General features: G+C 43.2%; 1 protein-coding gene across 1 annotated transcript; it reads left to right on the top strand.

Annotated features, from left to right (window-relative positions):
* Positions 1-241: 241 nt before the first annotated feature.
* Positions 242-23260, top strand: bcl2b (BCL2 apoptosis regulator b; the record flags this gene model as incomplete). Its single annotated transcript, XM_079216176.1, has 2 exons — positions 242-793; positions 23123-23260. 2 exons carry the CDS (start codon positions 242-244, stop codon positions 23258-23260), a joined length of 690 nt encoding a protein of 229 aa, XP_079072302.1.
* Positions 23261-24196: the final 936 nt, after the last annotated feature.

Below are 24196 nucleotides of genomic sequence, written 5' to 3'. Positions count from 1 at the left end.
CCTTTTTCTAAACTTTTTAAACGTTTTTGTCTGCGCAGTTTTAATTAAGGGGTTTTGATCAACTCGCGAAGCAATTCGCTCCATGTGCAGGATTACTCGTTGCATTGCACGTATTAAAAAAAACAGCCGAGTTCTGGAGTAAGCCTGTGCGTCGTACCGTGCACACATTAGATCACAATGCGTTTGATTTGAGACACAAAAAAAACCTCCAGTCTGTACAAAGTGCCCAAATTAAGCCGGTATGGCGAACGAGTGTAACCGCAACATTGTGGAAAAGTACATCTGTCACAAACTCTCCAAACGGGGCTACGTGTTCGGATTTGACGACGTCCGGGATGAAGATGCCGCCGATAACGGCTTAATAGTTGTCCCGCCGCCGACTCTGGTCCGCCGGTGCCGTGAAGCCGACCCCGGGCCGGACAGCGAGAGCGACGTCCAGCACCTCTGCAAACGGCTCCCCCAGTCCGACTCGACCGCCGCCATCCACAGGGTACTGCGCGAGGCTGGGGACGAACTCGAGAGACTGTACCAGCCGGACTTCACGGAGATGTCTCGGCAGCTGTACCTCACCTCCACCACGGCGCAGAGGAGGTTCGCCGAGGTGATAGACGAACTGTTCCGGGACGGCGTGAACTGGGGCCGGATTATAGCGTTCTTCGAGTTCGGGGGCACGGTGTGCGCGGAGTGCGCCGCCAAGCAGGAGATGACCTCGCAGGTGGACAACATCGCGGAGTGGATGACGGAGTATTTAAATGGCCCTCTGAACAACTGGATACAAGATAACGGGGGATGGGTAGGTCTGATTTCGTAGTTGAGCGCTTTGCAGTTGTGCTGTGCCACGAGGGCGCAAAAGTCCTTCTGACGTTTCAATCAACACACGCTCCCACTGTATAAAGGTGTAATAGAGACCAACACGTGCATTATGGTATGACTTAATATAACACAATAAGACGCCTATTATTAGTTAAAAAAACAATATACATACATATATATATATATATATATATATATATATATATATATATATATATATATATATATATATATATATTTCTCTAGATGTGTCCCCAACGTCTGTAGACTGTCTGCCTTTATGGTGCTGCTCTGATTGGACGTTCCTAGTGGCTGTTAGATTTATCGGACCAATCAGATCGCGTGCTCTGTCACACCTCCTGACGCTCTACATAAATCCAGAGAGCCAGTGGCAGCCACGCAGGAGGGGTGGGGATGCCCAGTGTGTTCCAGTAGCAACTCAGCTGGTCTAAATGTCTACAATGCGTTGCAGTAGATGAAACTTTGTGGCAACTTCATCAACATTTACCTCCATGCAAAGCTATATGCTGCAAAGTTATCCAGTAGTTGCAGCAGGTTGGAGGGAGGAGGCCAGATGCATGTCAGCAAACAGAAGACTATTGAATTAATGTGGTAGGCCTCTGGGCATGGCTGGACAGGGCTCAGCTATATCTGGGCCATTTGTACCGCACGACACATACAGGTGCTAACGCGGAGAGGCATCTGCACACATGTAGCCTACACATCCACAGGGAGATGAAAAGAGTTGATTCTGAAGAAGAAGGGGAAGAAGAAAAAAGTCTGCAATATCATAAACATTTTTTGCAGCAATTCTCCTGGTCCACAACCGGCGCGGAGCGCAGGGGCCTCCTCCTGTGCTTTTAAACCAACACTGCGAATTAGCCCCTAATTAGCAGAGGTGCTCTTAATGAGAGCATAACATTTGTGCAGCTTGGTTATCTTTGCCAGAAGGTATCTGAATTGAAGGGGGCATCATCAATGATTCATATTGAACATTTCATCTCAAAGGGAAGGGCCATTTAGCATTCCCCTTGCGTGTGCCTTGCCCCTGGAGGTGGCAGGTTGTGCCACATATCAAAGGGAGGCAACAGAGGGAGGGCCCTCCAGGAGCTGCAGCGTTAATCTGCAGCCGCTGTGTTTAACATACAGTCCTCTGTGCATCTACGTTGGAACTCTTTTGTCTGCCTTTCTGTATTTTTTTTTTTTTTTTTTTTACCCGTGCCTTGAAACTGGCGCAGGCTGTGCTGCCAGAGATGCCTGCTCGAGGTCTCTGGAGCCTGTGGCCGCTGTGCAATAATGTAGGTCATCATAGTCTGTGTTTTCCAGCTGGGCGGAGATGTCTGTATCTCTGCTGCTCTGCATCCACTTGAGAGACAGAGAGTACTGCCTTTTAATCCAGAGGATTATTCAGGATTATATGAAAGCGCATGTTCCCACTTTGGGATCATTTTGGTGGATGTCTGCTCTCAGCACTGAGGAAGCTATATCCAAATTACTTTGACTCAAACTAGACTCTAAATCAATTTAACACACATTTGGAGCTTGTGAGTTTATACCTGGGGTGTTTCTGTGCTTCAGCATAGACAGATAAGAATCTAACAGACATTGATGTTGATTTATATCATGTTAATGCTTGTCAGGTGGGGGATTTCCTGCGGTGTGTGCATTTCAGTTATTACCTAACGTCCAATAACTGACACTGCAGAGCTTTGCCTGTGCTCCACACAGTATCTGTGGATTCCAGCTTCTCCTTTTTTATTGTTTTACTTGGGTCTGAAATATGGAAAAGTCACTGCGTCATTCAGCATGTGCCAAAAAGGTGTTGTGCCTTGCCGTTTGAAGCCGTACTCTTATATGCTGAACAGTGTGGGATGCTTCTTTGGCAACTAACCGTTTTTTTACTTGGATCTGATGTCCCTCTGAATTATGCATGCGCATCCCAAATTGTTGAGATTTCTTTTTAGACGTTTCCCCTGAGTGGTCTCAGGGCTGTAGCCGGGATTTTAGAGATACTGAGGTAATGTGTCCCCATGTCTGGAAATATCCCTTTATCCGTGAGAGTGGTAAATTCAAATATATTGACTCAAAAATGCTGGAATCAACAATAAAAACCAACCATGTGAACCTTTAAAAAAAATATATATATATATATATATTTATCTTTTTAAATTGTAGAATGTGTAAACACCTGCCTTTGCTAAAACAAAATTCCCCGACAAAAAACAAGTTTTGTCCTACATTTTTCACACATTCTAATCTGCTCAACCTTGTTTACATCCATTATGGGGGTCACACATTTTCAAGGTTACATCTGGGTCAACATCTTTCCATTCATTTCATCTGCCAGGTGATGGTGCTTTCGGCGCTGTGAGGGTACAGATTACAGCAAGTGTATTCTTTCTCTTAATTGGGTTGACACCGCTCTGACCTAACAACGAAGACAGAATAAACATAGTTATGTGTAATTTTAGACCGTTTGTGTTTATAGTCAGTTACCCTGTCCATTGTGTTATTGTATGCAAGAGGTGAGTCTTGTGTTTTTCCCCCCACCCTCAAAACAAAGGTGGTGGCGAATCCAGCTATTGCTGACATTTTGACACGTGAGAGTGGTGTGGAAACAGCGTTCTATCAGCAACCCTCTGTTTCCTGTTGTTTTGGAGACAATTTGAGTCCAAAACAGGGGTGCCCACTAATCTTTGTTGAGTCTGGGCATCACCGGCGGTGAGTCAAATACACCTTTTAGTGGAACAAAACTATCTGCCTTTTCGACATAACAAAGCAGTTACTGTATTTGCAAAGAAAAAGCAGCTGAGGGTGAAATAGCTCCCATTCCGCACTGATTACTTCCCACACTCTGGGATGTAAACCACCGTCCTTCCATTGTCCTCAACGCTCAGTTTTCTCTCCACCTGTATAAATTCACTCTTTTGTGGTGACAGAAATTGCACCCATCATGGGACGGTTGCTCTCAAGCTGCGGTCTCACCCACGCGGGTTGCGCCTGTGTTTATTTACGGGGTCCGCTCAGAAAACACAGAATGATTGAACAAAGTGGAAGACGGCGTCCCACTTCTGAAATGGCGCGCTTGACCTCAGACATTTCGACTGGGGTGGGCGAAACAGGCTCCAAGAGGAAAAACAGTTTCACAATTTTGGAAGGCTAACAGAGAACGGCCGGAGATATGACATGGAGAAATGACTTTCATTGGTCCAAACTGATACAGGTCAACAGCTGTTGGATTGATTGCCATGACATTATGTACAGACATTCATGGTCCCCAGAGGATTTACCACACACATTGTACACCTGCAAAACTAACCATATCCCCATCAGGTGTACGTTGTGTTTCCGGCTGTTGAGCAAAAACCGTTACTATGCTGACACGTTACACTATACAGGGCATGTTAGCATGCTGACATCGGCTCTGTGTAGCTATAGCGTGTCTTCTCTTCATGTGGAAGACAAGACAAAGGCGATAAATCACCTGAAAGCCTTTTTTGAAGTCTCAAACAGCAGGATCAGGTGTCTGAGGAATGCTGCGATCCAGGTGGCCTGTGTGTGTGTGTGTGTGTGTGTGTGTGTGTGTGTGTGTGTGTTGGAGACAATGTCAGTTGGGTTGGGTCCATCCTGTGGGGGGTTCCCTGAGCACAATCTGCTAGTCGACGGGTGGGACCTGCATGTTGCTACGATGTTGCGGGCATCTGGCTGCGCCCCCCTTCTCCTGTTGAGGCTGAGTGGATCTGGGACAGCGAGGAAGTCATTAATCTTTATATAGGTGTCATGGCAGCAGAGTAGGGGAGGAATACAAAAAAAAAAAAAAAAACTCACTCAAAAAGGAGGCACACTCCACTTACATCCAATTTGTGTCTCCTAGATGCAACTTCAATTTGCTAAACGCGAGTCAATACTCGTTCAGGAAGTGTTCATGGCTACGCTTCCCGTGGCTTTGAGCGGTTCTTCCAACAACAGGAAAGCTATGTTTGAGGAGACATCGGTTCTGAGACAGAAATCTTCTCTTTTCACTGTGTGTGCTGTCACAGTCCGTTGGTTTTCTTTTCTTTCTTTTTTTTTTACCATCTGTTAATTTGTAGTTGTTTATCAGTCTGGCCTCACATAATTAGAGTGTGGAACTAACTGCGCTTTCTTGTTTCTAGCAATCAGACTGAAGGGAATAAACAATTACTCATGCAAATAGCATTTAGGGTTGTTTTTCTCCCCCTCCGACCCAGCATTCCAAAACAAAGAAATAATATAATTTCACTGCTGGAGAAGCGAAAACTGTCTGGCTGAGACTCGGACGACGATGTTATCTCTTGATCTGGACTTTCAGCTATGTAGTGAAGGCTGTACACCACAAAAGGGCTCAGTGTGGCGAGAAGCAAGCCAAGTCCCCCCCCCCCACCCGTAATGTACCCCTTCTTGCTGCGCAGGCCTCGGCCATTTGCCATCTGCCACTGTGTCTACACCCGTCAGCCCGGCAACTGTACTCTCTGAAACATTTCCTGCTCTGAGCTGGAACTCTCTGAATTAGTTTGACGTGAATACTTTCTTTCAGGAACAGGCCTGAAGTCTCGCTGCTATCTGGGTCCCTGAGACCCAAATATTCAGTCCGGTCTGCTCTGAGATCACTTGTATCTGAACTACTGCCTGAATAGAACTAGTGGCTGACTCTTTGGTACCTATAATAACACAAATTACTTCCCATCTTAACTTAAAAGTGTACATCTGTGTCCATGCCCGCTCTGTGTGCAACTAATATTTTTTTTGTACAATATGTCTCCATGACAAACTGATAGACCTTTTTTTTGTTGTTGCCATTTTCACCAAACAAGCAAGTGTATTCTCATACAGCAATGCCTGTGTTGCCTTATCAGCCTCCAGCCTTTCACCACTACATAGAATCACAAACATAGGGTTTTGTTGCAGCTAGATACGGTGCAATGAATAATTCAGATATTTATTCAAAAGTTGAACTGCAATTCTTTTATTTTTCTGACAATAAAACCGAGTCGAGCCTCAAACGGCAGACACGTTGTCAGTCTTAATTATAGAAAAGGCTGTTATCGTGAAGACACACTGTCTCGCTACAGCTAAAATTCACTCAAAAAAGAGATTTTTACGTTGCTGTTGACTGGAACGTAAGGTCAGACATTGAGTTTGATCTCTTTCAGCTTGACATGACGCTCCTTGCTTTTATGATATGTTTACGCCATCTTTACCATTCCTCACATGACGCACATTCTGTGAACACGCCAGAAATGTGCACCTTTGTTGTGAACGGAAATCACTTTAACAACATGGTTAGCCCATAAATACAGTTATCTTTTTTGTTATTTTACCTTCCTGGGATATATATCTGGGGCTTTGTGAGGGATGTGCCACAGCCTCACTTCTCCCCAGAGAGACCCTCCACCCCGTCCTGTGTGCTTATTTCTGGACCTCCTCCGCTGGGGAGCAGCGACTGTGAATAAATAATGGAGACGACCTGGGTGTTCCTGAGTGGCCGGTGAAGGGTGTGTGAGGGTTTTTGTTGTTGGCCGATCACGTCAGCTGAGCATGCTTCATTCAGGAACCACTGTAGGCCATTTGCGCACTGACGTGTGTGGTTTACTTATGTGTGTTTATTTTGTCTCTTGCAAATTTTATCTTTATGTTGGCCTCTGGGGCCGGGCGAGCCTACGGATTGGTGTTTGTGAATTTAGCCATGTGATTGTGTTTTGCTTTTTTTTATCGTTTTGCTCAAATCAGTAATCACCTCAAACTGCTGTTTTCCGGTTTCATGAGGACACGTGCCTGAGCTGTTTAAAAGCACCACTATCCCAGTCAGAACTCACACTGATGAATAATATATAGAGCAGATAAACTCGGACAGTAAATGGATGTCCCTCAAGTAGAACCCCAAAGGCTGTCTGCTGCGCTCCAGTCTTCTTTTCCCCTTCTTTTTTTCTCATCCTCTTTCTCCCTCTATCTGTCTCTCACCACCACCAGAGACCGACTCGTTAACACACGTGCCCAATCCCTGCAATAAACAACACACTTATACCCTCAGACCTGGCTTCCGGTGTCTGGTAACGTTCTAGATTCCTGAAAAATGCAGGGACATGTGAGAGGCCTCTAAATATAGAAGCGATACCATCACTGCTCCTCGTGTGGTCCTTTAATTGCCATGTTGTTACACATGAATCGCTGCACCATTCGCCTCTGTGCTATCTTCATCTTCACATCACAAACTCACCCGCCGATCTGCATGGAGAGAAAAAAAAGTCCCAATGAACCGTTTCAGAAGGCAGATAAAAGAGTTTTCAACCTTTCCTGTCATGGTGGGAGCTGGATAATGAGGAGCCTACTGAGACCCGAGTTGACTTTGCCACCGGGCACACCCTCACAAGCTGCGCGGCATATCAATATAGGGCAAGGTTAAACGGTTCCTCTCATTGTCTAGTTACTGTAGATATTTTTGGGACAAACCCCCAAAAGGGTTTTAATAGAGATTTGATCTTCTCAATTAATTTCCAGTGCAACCATAGCCATTACTGATTGCAATGCAGCTGGGAGTGTCTTCTAAGTTATTCCTTGTTCACAAAGACTGAGCCTGTTGCATGCACAGCATGACCTAGAATCAGTGGCGGGCTGTCAGGGCCTGCTAAGCCTTCTCTGCTGGCCTAAACAGAATCAGAAAGATTACATTTACATTTCATTTTTTTACAATTTTGTAATTTTAATTTAATTGTTTTTCACAAATACACTACATGTATTATAATTATTTTTCCCTATTAGCTTATTTTCTCATTGCACAGCTACTGTGTTCCTCTATTGCTCTTGCCTGCTGCCTTCAGCCTGCTGTGTGGCGCAGGGGATATATATATATATATATATATATATATATATATTGATTGGTCACAAGGAACTCCTCGGGGACCGCCAAAATCTCATCAACACCATGAATGAATACTGCTGCACCCAGCTCTTGAACAGCTGTTTCCGACTGAATGCAGTAGTAGAAAATCCACGGCCCGCCACTGCCTAGAATAAATGTTAAAATGTCAGTTCACCCAAATCACAAACACAATATTTTCTCACTCACCCCCACCCTTTGACAGTTTTCATTCCCAACATAGAACGTAAACACAGAGGTGAGAGGAATCGGCTGAAGGAAATATCAGTCTCTTTAGTTGTGAAATGCTGCGCTATGTTTACCAGCTAGTCGCCAACTTTGTATGCTATTTGGTGCATTGGTGTATTTGGGAAAACAATCATCAGTCTGCTGTAGCTAAAAAAAGTGACAAAGATAAAAGTGGTGAGACAGAACCGAAACAAAGTTGCGGGTCGTTCAAATCAATGAGCTGAAAGAGGCTAAAATGACCCATAGAGCTGAGACAAACTACGTCTCATCACTACAAGCAACACCCTTCACATTTCACAGTAATTTGATCAATTGTTAACGTAAAAAAAAGATGGACTGTTGCAGCTTGAAAACTTGAAACTGTGGCCAGATACCAACAGGAGTAAAATATGTTTTGTTTGTGATTTGGGTGGATGAGCTTTTTTGGTTTATAGAGTTAATAAATGCACACACAAGCCAGCAAACACAGAAGCGGATGTGCTGGTGCAAATCAATAACTTGCTGTCTATGAAATGGCTGTGTGCGCACACATTTGCATACGCATGTATACTGTCGCACATCAGCGTGTACACACAGAAGCGGATGTGGTGGTGTGAATCAATAATGCTGTGTTGTCACAGTGACATGTGAGCCATGGCAGGGAGCAGATGGCCCCGGGGTGCCTGGCTTCCTGTTAGCGGTGCCATTCAGCCTCCACACGCACACACACACACACACACGCACACACACACACACACACGCACACACACACACACACACACACACACCACTACCACTCTCCACTGGGATTTCCTGGTGCAACTATCCACAGCACTGTCCATTAACAAACAGCATGCCATTATTGGCTCTTCTCTAAAATGGACATGGCCTCCTAAAAAAACTGCCAGATGATGGTAAATAGATTGCTCTGCCTCGTCCGTGGAGGTCTGGGGTAAATAATTATCCGTACCCCCTCCCCAATGTGATATTTGGCAGCAGAGCAAATAGCCCACAGGAAATCGTATCTGTTTCAGTGAAAGCTGAGTGAGGTCAGCCATTACTCACTTTGACGACGCGGTATTGATTGAGCATTTCCGTTCGTGCTGGCATCTCTAAACAAAGGCTCAGTTAACACAGTGAACCAGTGGCTGTGGATGTCAGGTTGTATACGAAGGTGACGTACTGAAATTCATGCCGTTCGGAAGAAAAAGTGTCTCCTAGGCGAGATGTTTTAACGCTTTTAATGCGGACGACCTTCCACCGTGGGTGTGTGCAACCGAGAGCTTTCCCTCCCGGTGAAGCTCACGCAGCAGTTACCTTTGATGGCGACTGATTGTGTTTGAAGTGCGGAGAAAAGGATTCGCCCCTGACGTTTGGAAGATAAAAGCTTTGCCAAGGGAACGTTGCTGCTAGCTAGCGTTTCAGGCCAGCGTTCGTGAAACTCAACGTCCTCACGAACTCTCGATGCCCTCCCAGATCTACAACCAAATGATGTCGGCACGCTGCAGTGAACAGACATTTTGTTGCCGTCGCAGACGAACCCTGCTGTTTTCAGAGGACTACAGCCACACGCCACTTCTAACGGGGATATCTCGCCGGCGGGGGCTTACCCGGTATCGCCAGCTATGTTACATCAATTCCACTGGGTCTACTCTGAAGATGTGCTGCCTTTAATTGGTTGTTGGGCTGTCATTACGACTTCAAATAATGACAGATGCTTCTAAGAAAACAGGGAGAATTGAAAACAGGACAACAGACAGTGATTGCTTTTCTTCTTTGGTATTTTGTTGAGCATTTTTTTGGATTTTCTTTTGACAATGCAGTTGTGCTTTATGCCCTTGTATGTTCTAAGGATGCAGTCATCTTGTGACTTATGTCGGAGCACTTTTTTTTATGATGCCTGGATTCAGTTATGTCAGGCGCCATTTTGCTTCATAGAGGAGTGTTAAGTGTGATATGTCTAGACGGGCCTCGTGTCGGCAAATCTAACCACCAGAAGTTTAATCAACTCTGAAAATTGCCCTATACATTGCTTCGTTTATCTTTCACATTTTGTGGCACTTGGTGGTGAAAGAGCTGGAAAAACAAGAAAAAGAAACAAGAGCCAAAAACGTATGTATTTTCTTGAGTTTAATAAACTATACTATATATATATATATATATATATATATATATATATATATATATATATATATATATATATATATATATATATATATATATATATACACATGTATATGTATACATATATACATATACATATACATGTATATGTATATATATATATATATATATATATATACACATGTATATGTATACATATATATATATATATATATATATATATATATATACATGTATATGTATATGTATGTATATATATGTATATGTATGTATATGTGTATATATATATATATATGTGTATATATATATGTATACATATATATATATATATATGTGTATATATATATGTATACATATATATATATATATACATGTATATGTATATATATATATATATATATATATATATATATATATATATATATATATATATATATATATATATATATATGTGTGTAAAAAGACTTCACTCTGCCAAATAATCAGCTAGCTTTTGCAAACTCATTTTCTGATACCACCCAATCTCAGACCCCTCGACCTTCAATGTCTCCGGATTTGAATTAATGCGAGTCCACATTCCTGCACTCCAGGGAGGACAGTGGGTTAAAAATATTCTCGGGTGAAATGGCTGGACTTCACAAGGTGTCTTTGATCAGGAGGTGAGGCTAACAGGGTTGAAGAGGAGGTGAGATGGAACGGCAAGTCAACAGAGGAGGCTTATAAAGCTATAAACAGGCAGTCCAGGCCTTCTTGCAGCCACATGTGTTGCTGCCAGGTCGAGACTGCTGAGGTAACTGCTGTAAAAAAAAAAGTATGGATGGTTGGCAAAGTACGATCAGGCCTCCATGGTTGAAAGACCAAAGCAAAATGGAGCTAGTAGAGCAAATGGCTTTGATTTAATTGGAGTTTGTGCTGTTAGGGGAGAGGTGCAGGAGTAGGAGTGGATTAGCTCACTCTGTAGAAATTTATAGAGCAAACTTGGATAAAGTTGTCTGTTACAGTCATCTGACTCAACAATCATCTGATTCTCAGCTGATCCATCTGCTGACTGAGAAAGTAGAGGAATGTTTTCGTGAAACACCCACATGAGCATTACATAGCACAAAATACTAATTTAAGAAAGATGTTTTTACAGCCCCAGCTCAATACACAGTATGTGTGCATTTACTTTTCCCTGTGTGATTTTAAAGTCTCAATTTTTGATGCAGGATATTCTAATATTCACTGCACAGCGGCATCAAGGCTACTCAGGAAGTCACTGAATATCATTAATGACATTTTTCATGGATTATTCTCGGGAGAAAATGCCAAAAGAGAAAGATACTCTCCTCTATTATGACACTGACACGTGCCTTATTAGCTTCTCACACATTTTCACACCAGAACCTTCAATGTCACAATAGGCAATTTATTATTATTCATTGGGGTAGGCTGTGCTTGTGCTTTGGTCTCAACATACAAGACAGAGAAGGTCACAGCGCTCCGAGTGAACTAACCTGCTCAAAATAGTTCAACCAATTGGCCGTTTTGAATGCATGCAGCTCAACATAGATCTCTCCAAGGTCTCTGTGAGTCACTTTGAACTCGGACCAAAGGAAGGATAAAGGACCAGGAACAGAAGTAGTGTCCGCCTCGGCTCTTAGCTGCTTCAACAGGCTTTAATTGCATTCATCTACCACTGAAAAGGATTTAAAGGTTATTTCATTACATATGCAAGAGTGCGCAGTGTAGTCATGTTCCTTGCAGTCGATTTGGTTATATCTCAAGGTTCCTTCCCTCTCATATCAGGCCTCTCGGGCACACACAGTGAAGTTGTTTGTTTCCACACATCAATGCATTCCACTCATTCCTCTCCCCTGGAAGAAAATCAACTGGTTGCCTGAGAGAGGTCAATGAACTTTTCCCCAGAATTCCCAGCTTGAAAAAGGGAACGGAGGTAGAAAAGCGTTTTTCTCAGGCAGGAGCGCGCCGGGGTTCATTCTGAGATTACGGCTGACAGTAAAACATAACTTTGACTGTGGATACATGCTTGGATGTCTCAGCCGGAAGTTAAATTGCACAATAATAATTATTACCACCCCCTCCTTCCCTCGCTGTTTCAAAATGACCTCATGCTCTGGAGAAGTTGTCTCATGCATTGCACAATTTCTGCCCTCAGCCTTGTAGGAAAGCTGCTTTCCTTCCCATATCGAGTTTTGCTTTGTCTTACAACATGGAGCATTGTTTTTTTAATTGATGCAAATATGACAGCAGTAGACAGCGGTGGAAGAAGTATTCAGATTGTTTTCCACTGAAGGACAACACTGTGAGAATAATCTACTATAAACAAGGTCCCGCATTAAAAATCTTACTTCAAGGCCCTGAGAACATATTTTGCTCAACCCACCAGAACAGTTTTGGTTGTTTCACTGAGATTCACTTTTCTGGTGGGCAGGGCTTAGTTCAGTAAAGGTGGAGTCACATATTTCTGTGAACCAATCAGGATTTTGTAATATTTGAATCAAGAGATGAGGTGGCAAACAAGCGGATAATCGTTTATGTTGCCAGGCCTGTCAGTCAAATGGGACCAATCCACACCCACACGGTCTTGATGAAGCTCATTAGAAGATTAAAAGATTTGAAGGTAAGCTTTCAAGGGTAGGAGTTTTAGAAAAATTAGCTTAAAGTAGAAAAAATGCATGTACTCTTGTGTTCCCTGTGACTGATATATTATTATATATGACATTATTAGATTGTTAATACTGATGCATTTATAAGTAGCATTCTATTGTTGGAGCTGGTCAAAGTGGAGAAAGTGTGATCTACCGTTCTTCTCTAAAGGCTCTCAAGATAAATCTATTTTTTTTTAATTTTCTGTACTTTTATAGTTACTTTTATTTGAACTTGTTTTGTGAAATATTGTATAAATTAAGTCTTTTCACCTCAAACATTATTTAGATGACACCAGCTGAAAAGATTTTGGGGTGAGATATATCCGCTCTCAGTCAGTGTTCGTATATGAAAAGTAATGCATTGTAATTTGTATACAACCCACGTAATCATGAGTCAGGACGTGCAGGCCGGCCTCAAAGGAAGTCAGGTGACGTACGATAAAGAGCATCAAAGTCAGCGTTCGGGAGGAGGTCGGGGTCAAACAAACACGGGACTTTCACCGATGAGACTGCTGTTTGTGTCCTGTGTAAAACCAAGTCTATTAGACTATTTTCACTATACCTTTGTTACGCAACTTATGAACTTAACTAACAGTGTAAATTGCATAACAAACTTCTTCTTTTTTACTTAAACCACTACCTTTTACTAAACCCAACCAAGTCTTACTGAACATTATTGTATTTTTTATAAGCTTTAGTTTTTTAAATATTTATAAAATCTAACTGAAAAGTAACTACAGCTATTACATGTTTGTGGAGCAAAGTTTCTCTCCACCACTGGCAGTGGATGTCTTCACTTTGACCTTGACTATGAAGAAAGATTCATTGTGGTTCGACTCCTCTTCTCCTCACTTCAAAGGTGTTCCTGAGGGAGCTGCGCCTCAAACGGATGATTGTTTTCTCTGACATTATCGGACATCTGAGATCCTCGATGTGCTCCACTCCGCTCACAGCGTGCCCTGTCCCAGACTGTGGCCTCTCTCATTTACATGGGTACACGGAGAACACGACCTGAACCTGAAACCTGGCCCCGTGTACTCCAATCACGTAAACCGCTCCGATATCTTGTTGCCAAAACTTGACAAGCTTTCATTTAGCGGGCCCGGCTTTACACGGGCGTCTCCTGTATGAAAGTGGAGACTGTGAGAGGCACCGGGCGTCTGGCTTTGATGTTCTGATACTTTCTCCTTTGCCGACATGTTCAACTCTCTATTAGACGATATTACACTTGATTTGTTTGGCACTGCTCCCTTAATTACAGAGCAACTTGGGATTCCATCAAAGGAAAACCATTGCGGCATTTCGAGAACATCAAATGTGCACATTTGTTACAGTTGGCTTTTTCTTAGACTTGAAGCTACGATTTAAGAATCAGTTAATGGTTCAAAACAAATACAAATCTCTTAGTTACAGTGTCTACCCAACTGTAGCTCTCCACTGCGACTCCCCCTCCCTTTCTCCACGGTATTAGTATGACTACATGTTTGTCTTGCCTCTAGTCTTTTCCTAGTTACCAGCACAGAGTCTGTGATTTAACCATACTTGGCTCTACCACAGAGAAGCCATAGTCTCCAGCCAGACAGTGATGTCATCCCCGCAGCATCTGGCACAGGAAGTGACTTAACACTAAGTGAACTGTCAAGCTCTTTTTTTTCTTTACAAAGAGTCAGTCAGTCACTGCTGCCTGAAAGCACCTTTTTGAACACCAGGATTGTGTCATGCTGTCACATCACAGCTCAGCACAAGAAAACCACAACAACGAAAAAAGCTTTCCAAGAGAAACTGAATGACTTCATTTCTCGGGCAAGTTCGGAAAACAACCAGCCACCGCATGCGCTGCACATCGAGCGTGCTGCAGATGGTGATCCCATTCATTACACCATATACAGTAGTCGTTTCTGGCTCTGATCATTCAGTCTATTTTGGGCTCCGCTGCATTTGGGACTGTGGTTTGTGTGGTCTCGAGGTCTTAAGGGGTCAGTGGATGTGACTTTTAGGGCTTGAAGCAGCGTGCCGCCCTCCGTCACAGGAAATGAGCCTCTCCCATGGGCTCAGTTGGTCACAGGAGAAGCAAAAGGGCCACCTGGTTCCCACGGTCTCTATCAGAGGTTTCTATCTTAACCAATCAGGCAGAGCCACTCGGCTATGGGGGGGCTGGCTCCCACGCTCCCTTGTTTTGCCAAAAATAAGACATACTCTGGTACCTGTACACAGCAATCCAAAGCGGATTTAAAGCCTGTTTTGAAATGTGAACGTTTTGTGTTTAATCATTAACCCAAGCTGCAGGGAATATGAAGAAGTGAGTGTGTTTTAAATGCCACAGACACTACTTTCATTCACAAAGAGGCTCTTTATACTTTATACGTTCATTCTTGAGTGCGAAATTCGAACAAAACAACTCATGGAGGTCGAGAGCTTCACACTATTATGCCACCGTTTTTTGGGCTCTACATGCATTTCTGGAGCCACAAATGTGTCACTGGTGCAGCTGATGTACTGTGCGAGGCTTCCTTGGAGAAAACACGGAGCCATTAGACAGTCAAGTGGCAGACATCCCGTCTTTACTGGAAAGCCACTCAAGCCAGGTTTAATGCACTCAAAACACACGAGCCTCCACAAGTGTGGGTCATGACTCAGCGTCACCCTTTCCACTCTCTCCTCTGCTCTTGCACGTCATCGGTGGCCTTTTTAAATGGGCCGAGCAGCACAGATGTGAGTTGTTTTATTAGATTGGTGAGTTGTTTTATTAGATTGGGCCGCCCTGAGCCAGAGGCTCAGATAAGGCCTGATATTTATAGCAGCACAGAAGTTATTCGACTTGGACTATTGTCACTTCCTCCTTCGCTGAGGGGCAGGATGGGCTCTGCGCTGACATCCACAGACGAGGCAGACCTCGCCTTTCAGCTTCATTGTATCTATTTATAGGAAGCCATTGTGCCACGTTTTGGCAACTGTGAAGGATTTGGGATCATTTGTTAATGTAGAAAAAAAAGGTTTCAAGGTCAAAATTAGAGGACTGGCTTGTTTTAAAGACTGAAAGAAACATACTGAGGCGGTCTGAATTACTGTGAGAGAAAATGATTGTCTCTCTTTGCTTTCATGTCTCTTTGCTCTGCATGCGGAAGTGACCGATAGTAAATGACACACCCTAAGCCTCAGTAAGGTGTGCAGATGTGCAGATAAACCAGGAGTGCAGGAGGAGAGCAGGTGTCAGGAAATTGAACGCATTCTGCGTTCATCCACTCGCCCTCACCTCTCTGAGCCTGCAAGGTCACCCAGTCCCTCATTTCATGTTGGATCAAAGCGGTTAAATGAAAATCAATGGTCTCTACAACAATAAAGGGCCTGTAAGGATTATATCACTGCTCAGTCAAGGTTAAGTAAATATGTCGCAAATGTTTGTCTGTAATGTTTGCAATCCAGAAAAAACGGGACAACGCTGCACAAATTGGACGGTTTACCTCCAGTGATTCTCCTCCTCCTCGATGGGAGGAAAATCAAGTTTACCGAAGCGTTATTCATCTCCAAAGAAACCAAAGTCTCGTGTGTAAAGTTACAGTCCTTGTTTGTCTGGCTGGCTGATGTCATGAGGAGTGTGGGTGATTTACTGGAGATCACATTTCATGTTCCACCAGAGTGGGCTCCCTCCCACGAGAGAGCGTGCTGTTTTGTAAACACACAAATGCTGCTGCCGACATTAATTTGAATATATATGAGCCTTTGGGGTTGCATCCAATGTGAGAACGGCTTCTCCCTTTACGGTTGCGTCCAAGGAAAGTACATCACCAAGTACCCAACCCAAGTCTTCAAATGACACTCCAAGCGAAAGCTAATTAAAAATGTTTCCCCATTTCCTTTGTTTCAAGTCAGGATTCACTTCCAGCTCTCTTTTTTTGGCAGACAGACTGGTATTACTCTGCATTTCCATTGTGTGGTCATTTGAAAGGCTGTTAATTCACTGCAAGGACTATTTGATATTGTTAAAGAATGTGGAGTGTCAATGTCAAGTTTTGTGGAGCGTAATTCTCCGACAATTTCATGTCATAATAGATCAGTTTAAGCTGATTTTATTGTCAGTTGAAAAAGTCTCTTAGTAAGACATTGTATTGCTTGGTTTTACATATAAAGATGGATTTAAGATAAAATAGTCTTTATTAGTATTTTTGGTTCAGAATGATAATGATCTCTTCTACGATGATTACAGAGGTGGTTCAATGTCTCCTGAGCTGTTTGTTAGCGCTCTGTGCTAACTAAAAAATACATCTTGGCATTATTTACCATACATTCGATTAGGGCTGCATTCAATTTTATTACAATTTATAATCTGCGGATTATAGATTTATAGACTTATTTTCTTGATATATTTTTTTGGTCAATGGCAGAACATATTAGATAGTGTCCATTACAAGATGATCCCAAAGCTCAAGTGGACATCATACAATTACTTGTTTTATCCGAACAATAATCCAAAACCAAAGGATATTGCATTTTAAAAGCAAAAACCTGAAATTCTTACATTTGAAATGCTGGAACCAGGACAATTCTGTCTTTTAAAAAATATGGAAATGGAATTAATGCTAGTACGCTATCTTCTTTCTGGCAAAGAGTTAGATGAGAAGATCAATAGCACTCTCTTGTCTATCCGTAAGCTAGAAATGACTAAATATGAGTCGACAGCCAGCAGCCGTTGAGCATATTTTAGCATAAAGATTGGAAACAAGAGGAACCAGTGAGCTTGGCTGTGGTCCGAAAGATAACAAAACCGCCTCCCAGTGACTCTAAAGCTCACTAATCAGGCTACATACATTTAAACAAGCATTATTGTTTAATTTTAGTCCAATCCACAAAAAGTTTTATATGCTGATCGGGCGAATTTCCCAGATTTGTGCAGTTTGTCATCACTTGGCTGCCAGGTTGTTGTTTCCAAGTATTGCAGTATTGTCACAGTGCAGTGAAGGGCTCAGCGTCCTCAGCTCCAAGCTGTTTGGCGGCGCTGACACAGGGGGATTCACTGGGTAATGAGTATTGCAAAAAAACTCCTCTGTCATCTCATTTTTGTCGGGCCAGTCGATGGATGATACTCCAGAGACTTGATCGAACCTGACCTTGCTGCCAGACGAGAGGTTGCTGTCCTAACACCTATTGTGTGCTGAGAGTTTTTCTTTTCTTTCCCTTTTTTTTTTGCATCCGGGTACGCATTCGTACATAAAATATTAATACATCCACATGAAAGGGATATTAGTGTATATTTGGATCAAAACAGATCAATTACAAAGGACATTAATGCCTTCCTTGCATTTTTTTCTATCTCCCATTACTCTTCCTTGGATCTTGAAATGGGAGTTTTGTTTGACTTTAATTAGGGGCAGAGAAATCTGCAAGAAGCTCATTAGAAAATCAAAGAGGGGTGGCAGCAGCTGCAGCGTATGCAATATTATAAGTATGTTACAATGTGAATGCTGAGGAAATAAACCGAGCGTGGGGAGGTGCTCGGTTTAGAGGTGAATATAGCAGCAACGGCACAACAGGCACTTTAATTACAACTTGAACTTTAACCCACATCCCTTTCTCTCAGTCTCAGTCCGCCCGCAATTACCCACAGAAACATCCCAAAACAGAGAGATGACTGCCTAATCATTTTTTCTGATTTGGCAATGCAGTTTTTTTGTTTTTTTTAAACTGAGCTAGCCAAGCACACAAGATGACTCATTATCCTCCACTCAAGTCGGAGGGGGGTCATTCCCGAAAGCAAGGGGGATACCCAAAGGAACTGGCAAATGTTTGGCTTTTCCTGTTACTCTTAAGATAGCGTAGGGCCATCCGAGGAAGACGACCGGGCGAAAGCTCTTTGTGTTCACGAGAAAAACCCAAAGGTCTAAATCATGTGAAAAACAAATCAGAGGTCGAGATAGACGCTCTCCCGCTGGTGGGAAAAGCAAATCATGTGTGAAGCTTCCAGCCAGGGTAACCATGACACTCTGGCAGCAAGTTTGCCACTCCATGGCTGAGTCTCGGATCCTCTCAAGTCTGACTCCTTTCCTGTGTATGTCTCTCCCAGGGATTCATTGTGTGCAGTAAAAATGAAGGGAGTGTGTAAACCTGGTATTTTCCCATTGGATACTTGGCTTCTGTAGGGTGACCTTTTCATAAAGCTATTGATCCCAAAAAATGAATACTGTGGAGAACTGCAACCTGGACTTTATTTCCCAAATGCATACCTGCTGTCGGTGGCAGATGGTTTGCTGCAGGGTAGCGAGTTGAATTTTTGAGGATTATATTCTTTTGTGGATGTAATGAATGCAGATGTTTTGTCCTTTCCTGTCCCTGCAAACTTTCTGTTTCACTTTGCCAGCTGCTTTTACTTATGTTTCTTCAAAAGGCTCACATATTTTACAATGACGGGCGATACAAAAAGAGAATGAGGGAAAGGAAAGGAAAGGGAACAGAAGGTCCCAAGGTTTGTTTTTCACCCGACTCACATGGTTGTGGCAGAAGTGCTTGCTAACGTGTGGGTGAAAAAGTTCCAGGAGCATGCCTCAGTCTCATGATATCCACCTGACACAATTCCTCCCTCCCTCCCCCAGTTCTCCCCTGGGTCAGTCTAGAGTTATCACCGCCAATGTCCTTGTGGGATCCTTTTAAACATCCATCACCGCTCTTATGAACCTCTTACCGTAATTGGCCCACTGCTGTTTCAGACTTAAATCTAATGCCGGCCGTCTGGGACATATTGAGGACACGCATCATGGGTTTGCCATTTCTTAGGCCTATAGCGAGCGGTCAGTCACATGTACATGCTGCTGGAGCCACCGGGTTTATGTTGATGCCTCAGCAAACTGCTATGTTCCGAGTAGGTGGGGGGAAAAACAGATGGCGGCAGTGTTGTTGCCAGCTAACAGATTTCCCTCAGCTGGAGGTCTGACTGAAGTGCTTGTTCTCTATTTAATACCTGAATTCTGGAAAGGTGGGAGGGAGGAAGGGTAGCATTTACTGAAAGACAGTGCTTGTTCACACTTATCTAGAATAAAGCCACCTGACATTTTGCTCTCCATTTCCAGCTATGCTAGCGTCGTGGCTCTAGGGATGGTGATGTCAGTTGGCCCACTACCACATCAAGTGTTTCCCATTAATTACCTCGACTTTGGCAGCCCGCCAAAGTCTATTTTATCCTGCCATAGTTTCATAACAAACCAAAAATAGTTTTAATAAGCGACCGGCTTTAGTTCGGCTCAGAAAAGGAAAGTGGCTTGCAGCGCCGGCCATGGAAGCAACATGAAACTTTTACCTTCGTGAGGAGGTGTGGTGACCCCTCTGCTAGGCATGACACATTCTTTTAAAGAGGTGTGATTACAAACGACTCTTAGGGGCGGTTGACAAGTTGCATAAAAAGAAATGGAAAACACCAGCCGTGCCGCTTTCAACCTTTAATCCAAGGAGCTGGGGGGGAGGGGCCACTATAAATCCCTCACAGTGGCTTCACTGCTCAATTTGTCCTTGGGTGGCAAAAGGTTTTCCTTCATACAACGCTTGGGAAATAGGCGCCTGGGAACGCTTACGCACTGCAAAGTCGCTCTGGTCTGTGAGTGAACCTTCTGCGCGTATACATTGACAACAAAGGATTTGAGGGCGCACAAGATGCAACATGTGAACAGCCCCCTTTGTATTAATGGGCATAGAATCAACAGAGAAATCGATCAAATGTTGTCTCTATTCAGACATTACTATTTTATGTAATGAGCATCTCTTTTAAATGAATTGTAACCCATACTTTAAAGGTAGCATACACAATGTTTGAAAACACAGGCCTTTTTAGACAGTATCCTATTCACATCCTGATAATTATTATATTCATTTAATTGAGTTTACTTACCATTACTTACCATGTAGTAATTAATCAGTTTGATATTAAAAAGGGGCAAATGGCTGAGCTTTTAGCAGATTCTGTGATTGCTGGCCAGTCTTTATAAGTAGCTGCATGTAAATCTAAACCAGTGAACACTGTTGCATCTTTAATGAGATCGACAACAACATTATCCCTGCACGATCTAGTATGTAGCGCTTCATTTACTCTCTGTCACTCAGCGTCTGGAGAATATTTCTCCTTGGCTTTCCACCATCTTCTCCTCTATTTAAGAAACTCCTAACAGTCCTTCTTTCTACTCAGCTTTTCACCCTAGCCTTGGGAATAACTCTCTTCAGGAAGGGAAAATTCTTAGAAAACATCAAAATCCTTTGTTTATTAGTAATAGGAAGCCTTTTGAATACAGTCCCTGGCTTTTATTGTCACCATGAGGCTAACATTTGTGGTTTTGTGTTGAAATATCTCACCAAATATTGGTTAAATTGCCAGGAAAAAATATTTCAGACATTCATGTCCCTCTCAACAGGAATTGTAATAACTTTGGAGACCCTGCAAAAGAATGATAATCACCCTCTTTTTACTTTTTGCTTGGTGCTTACTTACTTAGCACATGCTAGCATGGTGATATGTCAAACTGGAATAGTAAACTTCATACCCGCCTATAATTAACATGATAGCATTGCCATTGTGTGCCATGTTAGCATGCTAACATTAGCATTTAGCTCAAAGCACAGTGAGCTGCTAGCATGGCTGTATGCTCTTACTCCCGGATAATTATAAAAACACTCAGTTGAAACAAAGGAAATGCCATGTGATTAAAGATTTTGGCGGCTGATTTAAGAGTGCAGTGTGTTTTGACACCAGAGGGCCTCAAGTGGGAAGAAACTGCTGATCCTTCCTCCCCTGTGTCACCGACTGGCCCCCAACCTCAGGAATGCGACAGGACGTGGAGGGAGGAGAAGGAAACAGGAAATACTTTTGTCCCCCCAGAGCACTTCAGACTGGGTTTTTTTTTAGGCTTGTGTTTGATAAAAGGAAAGCTGTATATTACAATGTGATACTTGAAAAGGTCTATTGTGACCCAGTTTTGCTTCTGGATCAAGGTCGAATATAACGCATGCATTCCAGTTAGAATTACACAAAACATAATCACTGTAAGTAAATTGAGTTAAATTGAGACAGATTAAAACATAATGATGATGGATTCCCATGGGAACTGACACAGTAATGCTGTAGTGAATTAAACTTAACAATTCACCATTGTTCACAGATAGGTCAAGTTTCAGCTAAAAACAGAGGCATCAAAGGGGCTCAAACGTACGGCCTCACACAACGCTGCCACTAATATGGTTAGCCTCATAACAAAAGAGTTGATATTCAAGAGTTGATAGATCCTCTCTAAAACATACTCTTTTCTTGTCTGGTTCAAGATCATCTCTATGTGTGTGTGTGTGTGTGTGTGTGTGTGTGTGTGTATGAGGATCATAGCACTACGACTTCCTGTCCAGCTGTTCCTGCTGTCACTGCTCATGAGCAGATGTCTGTATTTCCTCGTCGGAGATGCCACAGCCGTGGTATTTGCTCCACGGACCTTACATACACTCACACATACTCAAATTGTAACATGCCTCTTTTAAAACTCCTGTTAGCAGCAGAAAGCAGAGCGCCCTCTGAGTAACATGAATATATTCATGTGGGAGTGCTCGTTTACGCACTAAACCCCCCCCCCCCCAAAAAAACAGGGTTCTTTTTGGTAATTCCCATGTTTGTTTAGTGTGCGTTTCTGGGTGTGTTGTGTCTCTCTGCGTGAAAGGCGTCTGAGGTTGTGCGTAGGAGTGTTTGTGAAATTAACATTGATGGCTTTGCTTGCAGCATGGGTGTCATAACACTTTTTCCTCTCATATTTGGCGGAGGCCAAGGGATTTACATTTTAAAGGGTTCATTCGCCCAAATGACTTACCTCTAGAGGTATTACGTCATGCAAATAAGTTTAGTTTTATTTGCTTGACTTTCACAAGGGACAAGAACCAGTGGGATGCCAGCCTTATAGAGTGCAACACACATCATACTCTGAACAAACACGTTCACCGGAGGGGAAAACAATCGGCTCCACAATATACAACCGAGGACTGAAACGCTGACAAAATACCCGTAGATAGCTAAAAACATGAGCCTACAGATTCCAGCCAGTCCAATGACTATTATAACACCCTTTGTCTACCAGGGGAGCAGTTGATAACTAAATTAATGAAGTCGGCTAACCAAGCCAGCTGGCTTTAATTCTTTTTTTTTCCTTTACTCTGTTGGTAGCAGCTTTTACGTATTTTCTGTTGCTTGGTTGCGAAAGAAAGTAAAAGGAGAGCTATGGATCGTTTTCCACTCCGACATGATTGCGCTCGGTCTCATAGACTGTATACAAGAAGTTCTCTATTCTTTATGGTGTTTTGGTTTCCTAGTAGACTCCACCCATCAAAAAACCCAAATGATGCAAGAACGCACTCGTTGGTAAACACACACATTCTTTGCCAGCCCAATTAACTGTCTGTCTTTCTCTTCCTGTCTCTCTTCCAGGAGGCCTTTGTGGATCTGTATGACAGACAGAGGGACTCCCTCTTCAACTGCTCCTGGCCCTCCATTAAGACAGTCTTCGGTCTGGCTGCAATCGGGGCCGCCAGCCTCACCATCGGAGCATACCTTACACAGAAGTGAACGAGCCCCTATATCAGCTTGACTTTGTTTCTCCTCCTCCTCCTCCTTGTGCCTCTTTCTTCTTCTTCTTCTTCTTCTTCTTCTTCTTCTTCTTCTTCTTCTTCTTCTTCTTCTTCTTCTTCTTCTTCTTCTTCTTCTTCTTCTTCTTCTTCTTCTTCTTCTTCTTCTTCTTCTTCTTCTTCTTCTTCTTCTTCTTCTTCTTCTTCTTCTTCTTCTTCTTCTTCTTCTTCTTCTTCTTCTTCTTCTTCTTTTTATAGATGCCCCTGACCCCTCAGAGACAACCTTCAGACTCTTCCGTATCATGCTCTCTTCAAAGCCCTCTTTCAGAAGACTCCCTCTCCCTCGCCCCTCCATGTCAAAACAGACACAAATCAAAACAATTGAAGCAACCAGATGCACAGCCCATACAGAGTAAAAGGACGTCTTGCAAAGAGGCAGCTTAGATGTAATCGCACTAAGCCGAGTAACGACTGAGGAGAAAAGGAGGTGGCATCACTGGCGTGCATCTACTTTATTGAATTTATTGGGGTTTCTGCCTGCTTCTGTACTCGTTATAGCATGAATGTTGAGTGTTAGTGTAGACATTGCATGTGTCAGAGCTCATACGGGACCTCTATTAGGAGGCCTTGACGATGGGGGTGTGCATGGACAATGATGCCCCACACCGTAGAGGAATTGGCCACAGGACCCGCCCCTGCTGGTTAGGGTGAAGAACCCCGTTCGAACTATGGACTCCGGTTACCCCCGCAGCCGTCCTTCAAAGGACTTCCTCCACAGAACAGCTGCTCAGAATGTATAATGGAAACGGCTTGCTACAACCAGCGCGGCTTGTGTCTCCTGCTTTCACTCCTCAGACAGCTCCAGTGAACTCTGAACACACTCCACCATTATACTCTCACTGGCCTCTCAAGGGCCAGGGGAAGACTGAGCTCCGCT

This window comes from Taurulus bubalis, assembly GCF_910589615.1.
Source record: "Taurulus bubalis genome assembly, chromosome: 1".
NCBI classification, from domain to species: Eukaryota; Metazoa; Chordata; class Actinopteri; order Perciformes; family Cottidae; genus Taurulus; species Taurulus bubalis.
Note: the sequence above shows the minus strand (reverse complement) of the source record. Positions and strands in the feature narration are given on the sequence as shown.